The 8,646-nt window shown below is 41.0% G+C and overlaps 1 protein-coding gene across 1 annotated transcript; it reads left to right on the top strand.

Annotated features, from left to right (window-relative positions):
* The first annotated feature begins 3,806 nt into the window (after positions 1-3,806).
* Positions 3,807-7,566, top strand: prop1 (PROP paired-like homeobox 1). The gene is made up of 3 exons (XM_019881855.1): positions 3,807-3,975; positions 5,172-5,401; positions 6,684-7,566. The coding sequence occupies exons 1-3, from the start codon at positions 3,882-3,884 to the stop codon at positions 7,053-7,055; spliced, it is 696 nt and encodes a 231-aa protein (XP_019737414.1). The 5' UTR covers positions 3,807-3,881; the 3' UTR covers positions 7,056-7,566.
* Positions 7,567-8,646: the final 1,080 nt, after the last annotated feature.

Raw genomic sequence — 8,646 nt, 5'->3', positions numbered from 1 at the left:
TTTCACTTCAGGGGGTCACCACAGCGAATCAGCTGCCGCCATCTTACCCTGTTTTGTGCATCCCTTTCTCTCACACCAGCTAATTTCATGTCCTCTTTCACTACATCCATAAACCTCCTCTTTGGTCTTCCTCTTACCCTCCTGCCTGGCAGTTCAAGACTCAGCATCCTTCTCCCAATATATTCACTCTCTCTCCTCTGGACATGTACAAACCATCTCAGTCTGGCCTCTCTGACTTTCTCTCCAAAACCTCCAACATCAGTTGTCCCTCTGATGTACTCATTCCGGATCCTATCCAACCTGGTCACTCCCAAAGAGAACCTCAACATCTTCATCTCTGCTACCTCCAGCTCTGCCTCCTGTCTTTTCTTCAGTGGCACTGTCTCCAGTCCAAACAGCTTGGCTGGTCTCGCCACAGTTTTATCCACCCTTCCTTTCATCTTAGCTGAAACTCTTCTATCACACATCACACCTGACACTTTTCTTCGTGTGTGTGTGTGTGTGTGTGTGTGCGTGCGTGCGTGCGTGTGTGTGTGTGTGTGTGTGTGCACGCGCGCATGTGTGTTTGATGATTGTTACCGAGCACCTGCTATTGTATGTCCTGCATGTTATTTGATCACAAGTGCAACAATGGAGGGATAGGTTGCTGTAAACTGCAGACTCCATAGTCAGACAGGAAGGCTGGCAACTAGTGGCCACCGACTCGCACCAAGGCATGAGAAGAGGAAGAGGAGCCTGGCTCTATTGCTGACTACAAAGTACCCTCGCGTGGTGGGATGCCTCCGAGTGGTGCGAGAGGGGAATGCTGGGGCTCTTGGGCCCCTGAAGCGGCTAAATGCCCACCAGCCGGCGGGGAAGGAGGTGGGGTCTCACCAGAAGATGAGTCGCCCAGCGCTCTCCCCGCCGGAACGTACAGGAGTGGGAGTAGCCGCCCCACAACCCTCCTTAAACATGAATCAGGCGAGGGCCCTTCCGGGGCCCGCACTGGATGTGAACCTCGTGAGGCACCAGCGAGAGTCGTACCGGGTGTGGGACCCGGGAGTGGGGGGAGCAAGGCCCTGATGGGGGCCGATTGCCCCAAAGGAGGAGGAGGAGACTAGAAAGTAGAAAGGTGTGTTTTGAGAATAGTTCATTATTTAGTGACTTCTCCAAAAGAAATTGATCAAATTGAAAATGCAAGCTAATTTCATTTTGCTTATAAAAACATACATAAATAGTTTGGGATGAAAAATGGGCCATCCGGGCCAGATGATCCCCTTAAGACCAAATCCTCTGTCTTACCTATATCGACGATGGCTGATATTTTATTCATAAAAACTAGTTTACGGTATGTAGCATTCCACATTAATGTCTATGATTGACACTCCAGCACATCTGCTTTTGTGATAAACTTGCAGTCGAACTAAATATAAGCTGCTAGTGTGGCTGTAGACTCGATCACGTTCAATCTCATGCAGTTCATCATGACATGGCCATCTGTCGGTTATAAAACCATCACTGAGGACAATACAAATACGGAGAACATATGGCTGGAATTTACATGAGAATAATCTTGTGGTTCATTTCATCTTTATGAGTACAACATGATTTTGATTTCAAACACGTTTGTATTCTGGAGCATGCATTGCATTGTTTGATGGGGACATTCACTCAAGAGCATTGTTGGGCTTTAACAAAGGACTTGCATAATCATGCATTTATTTAACCGACTATGTATCGCAAGAATTCTAGCAAATCATTTTTTTGGTACTCCTGACACCAACGAAAACGATGCCAAAAAACATGGAATGATCTCCTCCTTTGAGAATTGTGGTTTCTGCTTAACATGGTTCAGATTTTTTTTTTTCTCAAGATGGCACAAAATATGATTGAAGGAAATGCGTTGACAATAGCTGTCTCCACTGGATGGGAAATAGTGAAAACGTTTACAGGGTGGGAAAAAAAAAACTGGGCTCCACAGTGACAAAAATACGACTTGCTTCAGCACATATGTTCATATACTGGAATATGTTTTGAAAGAATATTATTGATCCAGCGTGGCATGATGACTGTTGTTAACACACCTGACTCACAATTCTGAGGATTGGGGTTCGAATCTTAACTCCACCTTCCTGTTTGGAGTTTGCATGTTCTCCTGATGCCGGTGTGGATTTTCTCTGTGCGCTCAATCGTCCTCTCAGATTAAATATATCTTCTTTTTTTTTTTTGTGACACCAGTCCTGGAACTTTTCTGAAACAACCTCATGTGTACCCTGCAATTGGTTGGTGGCTGGTCCAATGTGTAATCAGCCCCTTGTCCAAAGTCAGTCTCGGATTTTGCCGAAATGATGTGTATTTCCTTTAGATTATTCTGAGATGAATGTATTTTATTTGTAAATCCAAATCATAATGGGTGGTCGTTGCTTTAAGAACATGTCAAAGATGTCTGCGTTCTGTTCTTCTCGTGCCAAGGCTGAATTACAAGTGTGGGTCTGGTCAAATGTATTTTGTAATACAGAGGAAAGAAAATACTAAGAATTCATTACCCACACACGTAGCTTGCATAATGAAGATTTTGTTTCTGCTCATCTGATTTCAGGTCTTTTGGAGAAGCTACATTTGCCCAATACAGTGACTGAGCGGTTTTAAGTCCTTTTCTGATAGTATAGTGCCCCCTTGTGGCCGCATCGCTTGGTGACCTATAAAACCTTATTACAATAGGGATTTTACCATGCATTGTAATTTACAGCTTTGACATTTCATTAAAAAATTATTATCATGAAAATGTGATGTGCTAGAGAAAAAAAAACATTGCAGATTCTGAACCAGTGCAAAAAAATAGTCTGGAAAATGTTACCTTTTTGTAAACGTTTATTATTAAGACAACATTTTACTTACCTAAGCCATCTGAGGGATTTTTTTTAAGAAAATTAATTCATTATTCATCTGTTTAAGATATTGGTGCAAGATTTTGATTAATTAAGATTTTACCACCCACGGGTCTTTCAAGGTATTTTTTGTTAACGCATTGCATGACATCTACAAATCTTTATCTATAAAGTTAATGAATACTATGATCATTATATCTGTCTATTAAAAAAATAAAAATAATACAACAACTAAGAACCAAATAAAAACAGCGCATTAAAAAAATAACAAAAACAAAGAAAACTGCTCTCAGAACTGAATTTTAAAAACAAATGTCAATGCTTCCTTTTGTCCTTTTTATTATATTTAGAGTACTCTTGACTTCTGTTGAAGTAAAAGGGTTTTCTTCATCAAGGAAAGGATCATCTGATCATCCTCTTGTCTTCTGTGGTAGTCTTGTGATGCATGTTTTGTTGAAGTTGAGTTGACCAGTTTTTCCTTCCTTTCAAAGAAATTCCAAAGCGTGAAACAGCTCCTCTTTTGTATTAATACCCCTGTGCTAATAATGGCCGTAATGGCGATGGCAATGTAATCTCCTTGCACATCAAATCAGACAGCTTTCAAATGCCCTCTTATTACTTAATATTAACTCCAGATTTGTTATCACTGCAATACCACAGTAATCTACCACGATAAGAAGAATGCCTGACTTCAGATTGGATAATAGCATGGGACCAAAACTCTGTATTAAGTTGTCATAGACAAGCATGCAACGACACCAAAAATACCCAAATCACAATCTTTGACTTCACGCCACCCCGAGTCATGTGACAGTTGACCCCATCCCTCATCCACACCCACAGAGACAAAGGTAAAGACACACGTAAGTAAAGTGTGACCTAACAGCAAAAAAGTGGTCCCCGCAAAGCATATAAACGCGTATGTGTGTGTGTGTGTGTGTGTGTGTGTGTGTGTGTGTGAGAGCGTTGGACCACCAGATAGCACTTCCTCTCCCATCAGTCAGCAGTGCAGTGATGGCCCAAGTAAAACTAACAAGGGATGCGATGAGGAGTCATCAGGACTGTGCTGACGTGTACTCTAATATGGCCACTGTCAGCTCCACTGCGGGTAAGTTCATAAAGCCAGATTTATTCACATAATAATTTTCCCATTTGGAACAAAAAAAAAACAAAACTATTTTATCAATTACTTTTCATTCATGGTGTTTTATTCAAGTAAATCGATGATGCAGAATGAACTTGATTGAGGGATCTTTTATGAAAAAGGTAAATAAAGTAATGCAATGTCATTATGTGTCTTCCAAATGTACATATATATATATATATATATATGTACATTTGGAGCATGTAGTACGTACACTGTTACTTGACATGCTGATGGATAAATATATATACTAAATATATATAAAGGGTACGCTTAAACAGCACAATGTAACTCCAAGTGTTCCCTTCATTCTTTCATAAATAGAATGAAATACAAACAACCAGTGGCAGGAAATTTAATTAATAAATTTATAAGGACTTTAACCCTTGTCATATGTGTTTTTGATACCTGTAGTTGAAGGTGTATCATATTGAGCGTATTTTTGTCTAATTTAGGTTGCACTATGTTTTTATTTTTAAATATAGATTGTGTGTAAAATAGTGACATCCATGTCAATTCCTTGCACAACTTGCATTGCTCACCTACGTATTGTTTGTAAAAATTACGATTTTCCCAGGTTATAATAATAATGACATTTATTGATACAAGGTAATAATAATAATTATGTGTAATAAATAATGAGCCCGGTGTTACCTGTGTACTACTGCTGTGAATGGTTAGAAGCAGAGAAACATAAGATTATTCTATTATTATTTTGTAATAAATAATGAGCCCGGTGTTACCTGTGTACTTCTGCTGTGAATGGTTCGAAGCAGAGAAACATAAGATTATTGAAACTGGCCTTTTTGACAGGGCAAGGTTAGCTCAGTTTCCCACTCTGGCAAATTAGTCCTTTCGCTGGTAGTTGTGGTAATAATCTGCATCAAATCCCTCCGTTTCTGGTATCTTTTCTCACGAGCTTGTGTTTGGCTGCAAAAGCTCTCTGGCTCTCATGTTGCTTCATGGCAGTGGGAACCATGAAGTCTGGGTAATCCCTCTTTTATCAAAAAAGTCATCAGTGAGCTAACAAGTTAAGTCATGCTTTTCGCGTGATCCCAACCTGAGGAAGGCAAAGAAATCACGAAACAGGAGATGAAGAATTGTCTTGAAGTACAAGTAAAGGTGCAAAACCTCACCCTCTTTGTTCACCCTGAAAGCAGATATTGGAGATCCGTTGAGCAAGGGGTCATTGAGTGAGACCTCTGCGGCTGTGACTGTTGGCCGACGGAGCCGAGCTTTTCAGTCTCCGGTGAGAAGACGCCTCCGCACCACCTTCAGCCACAAGCAGCTAGAACATCTGGAGATGGCCTTCGGACAGAACCAGTATCCTGACATCTACTATAGAGAGGAGCTGGCCCGAATCACAAAGCTCAATGAGGCTCGCATCCAGGTACACGCTACATGAGGGTCTACAGACTAAAGCCGACTTGCAGAATTTACAACACCAAATTTGGTTTTGGTGTGCGTGAGGTTCTACGTTGATGTGTCTATCTCACTTTGCCATTGGTCAATGAAAGAGAAATGTGCAATGGCACATCAAGCTTTGGCTGCTAGCATAACACAAATTTATCTTACAGTCACAAGTATTCTAAGTAGGATACATTACGTTTGGACACATATGTTTTCTCAGAATTTGATATAAAATATATCAGAGACTAAGGAAATCTGGTGGGACACTGTCAGCAGCCCAGAGTTATAACTGGGTACAATAGTCACTTCCTTCTATCGTCACTTAGTAAGAATAAGAATAAGAAGACCTTTATTCGTCTCACAATGGAAAAATTCCCAATTTACACCAGCAAAGTTATAAAAGAAAGAAAGTAGAAGAACAAAAAGTATAGGAGAGGCTGTAAAGGCAGCCACTCTCGCGGCACCATCTTGAAGTCATAATAACATAACATAATCGCATTATACAATGCTTTCTGGATTCTGATGAAGACTTCAAAAAGACATTGTTCATTTTTATTCACAGTGTCTGACATGTCCGTAGCATGGTTGAATCAGGATCAATGACTAAAGCATACTTGACACACTATTTCGGAAACCAGTTTGTTTTTATTTTGGGCTGACCTAGCTCATGCAAGTGAGCCAGCCATTATCCTACCCCATAAACTGCTAGGAAAACGGTGAGTCTTGCTTTCATTATCATGATAATCAACGACAGTGCCTCAGATTTGCCGCTACCAATGCTTTGAGGGATGCCTGCTGTCATCTGGCAGGCAAGTATACTGGTGCTGGATCTCACCGGAAAGTGAAAGTCATTGGTCCTCTCTTTTTTTAATCGCATTAGCAATTTAGATTTTAAGTGGGTGTAATCTTTCCAAATGGTTTGTCTTTACGCTTTGTTTTGTTTTTCTGAAGCAGAATTGAAAACATACACTGTTAAAAAAATGTTGGGTGAAACCAAAATTTCAAGGCAACAAACTCTCGCATTTCAGTTCATTTTCATGAAACAAAAAGACAGGATGTTAAAGAACTAACTAACTAAATAACTAACATTGCTGCCATAAATGTCAGTCATTTATATTTTAAAGTTGTTCCAACTTAAATTTCTTTTATTTTTGTTCTTCACGGTTCATTTAAAGAAGATGGATGTGTGATTACATGTTTCCATTTAGTTGTTATTGCCTCTTGTCTGCTAATCCATCAATGTCTTGTCAACGCGTCAACAGGTGTGGTTTCAGAACAGAAGAGCCAAACAGCGCAAGCACGAGCGGGTCTCCCCAAAAGTGCACCCCCTGGGTGTGATGTCGGGCCACAGAGCACTACTGGGCAGCATGCAGGTCACACCATCCATGGCCCGGCAATACTACGGCCAGCCCCTGGCCCACATTCCCCACGTTGCTGCGGTGCTGCCTACCAGAGTGTACCCCCACCATTCCCAAGGTCCGGTCAGCCCGTATCCGTGTCCCCCCATCACGGCGCAGGCGACCTCTCAGCAGCAGCATGAAGAATGGTACAGCCACATGAGGAGCAACCTGACCTCAACCATGTTCTCTTTGACATCCATGCAGCCCCTGGAATCTTCCTCTCATTGGAGCTAAGCATTGTAGGGTCCTCAGTCGGGATTTTTAGCTAGGATTTATGTATGTTCTGAGTACCAAGTCGGTCATTTCGGACTTGTATTAATTAGAAATGTATTACAGTGGAGATTATGTATTACAGCGGCGCAATAATTATGCTGCTGGTGTTCATGCCCACAACCACAATGTGTACCAGCCATAATGAGTCTGTTATTTTCAATCAAACCAATTTGTAATCCTCAATTCATAATCTGCAGGAGCACGCTGGTGGCCGCCCACCCAAAAGTTGTGTAGCTCCACACTACTTAAACTACAACCACAGTCAACAAATTGTTTGAATGAACACTTGACAGTGGTAATAGAAGACTGTGCATGTTTGTTACTTCGTTAATTGGCTCTCATTCAACTGTGCCAGTATACCCAATAAAGTACACTCATAAAAACAAACCCGGGTGAAAATATTTAGTGTTTCTTTATTGCACTTTACTAGTTGTACAATGGCTTTCAAACTAGTTGCATTAGTTGGTGCTGGAAAAATCAATGAACGAGAACAATACCATCTCTTGATTACAGATTTTAATAGTTCACATTCCAGTGAAAAACTTTTGTTTTTAAATACCGGTATTTGTTTTCAACAGCAACCTGACTGAAGAAATTATACAAGATGGGAAAATATATGTTGAGAGAATAACAAACTGTACATTGTCAAAAATCAGATGGATTTGACAGTTTTAAAGATGTTTTCATCTCGAGGCAGCGTAGGTGTGTGTGTGTGTGAGTTTAGCTTCAAAGGTTTACAAACAAAGAGCAGCAACCAGCCAGTTTCAGCCAGCGTTCGAAAGACAGCATTGCACGACGGCACTGCATTACATTCACTGTGACGGGTTCCGGTCACATATCCGCATAGCCGCATGAAGACAGCGAGGCAGACAGTCACTGGCCCATACGTACTGTATAATTCTTTGACAATCATCATCAAGACACAACTTTCAGAAAAATGTTGCAATCACGGGTACTACATATCACTTTTTTGGTTTATGAAACTCGACTGTCCCATCATCATATGGGAAGAAGCAAGGTATGCAACCTTGGCAAGCCACTCCAAAGGGACTGGGGAAAAAAAATGATTTGTGTCAATCAGCCTTTAAAAAGGCACTAATTCTAAGAAACGACAAGAATGGAAAATGTAGAGCTTTTGCTCACATGGGTTCAAAGGGGTACGTTGCCCGTTTTGCCGTTTTAAATTAGCAGATTTGCTGCTCCAGAAGGGACGGAAAACTTAATTTGCTACCTACAGGACCGACTGGTCCTTCCAAAGAGAAAATGGTGCTCTTCCAGGGCGCCACTGTGATGGCCTCTGCAGCTTCATGATGACATTGTTGTGGACAAAGAAGTGGAAACAGTATGGTGCTGGGTGATGTGTTATTCCAGTGATTTGGCAAACTCTGCGTAGTCTATGTAACCGTCATTGTTTTTGTCATCCTCCCTTAGAACATCATCGATGAGCTTCATTAGCATTTCCTCTCCTATTGGTTGGCTGTCCTTCCCTCCCTCCTAAAAAAGAAAAACAAGTGACATCCATTCAAATCAATTCAATTACATTGGGGAATAT

The sequence above is a fragment of the Hippocampus comes genome, unplaced genomic scaffold (assembly GCF_001891065.2).
Source record: "Hippocampus comes isolate QL1 unplaced genomic scaffold, H_comes_QL1_v1.1 scaffold36, whole genome shotgun sequence".
Classification (NCBI taxonomy): Eukaryota; Metazoa; Chordata; class Actinopteri; order Syngnathiformes; family Syngnathidae; genus Hippocampus; species Hippocampus comes.
Note: the sequence above shows the minus strand (reverse complement) of the source record. Positions and strands in the feature narration are given on the sequence as shown.

Coding starts and splice junctions, on each gene's coding strand:
- prop1 (XM_019881855.1), top strand. CDS start 3,882: ATGGCCCAAGTAAAACTAACAAGGGATGCGATGAGGAGTCATCAGGAC. Junction 3,976..5,171: donor CACTGTCAGCTCCACTGCGG/GTAAGTTCATAA, acceptor CCCTGAAAGCAG/ATATTGGAGATCCGTTGAGC. Junction 5,402..6,683: donor TCAATGAGGCTCGCATCCAG/GTACACGCTACA, acceptor ACGCGTCAACAG/GTGTGGTTTCAGAACAGAAG.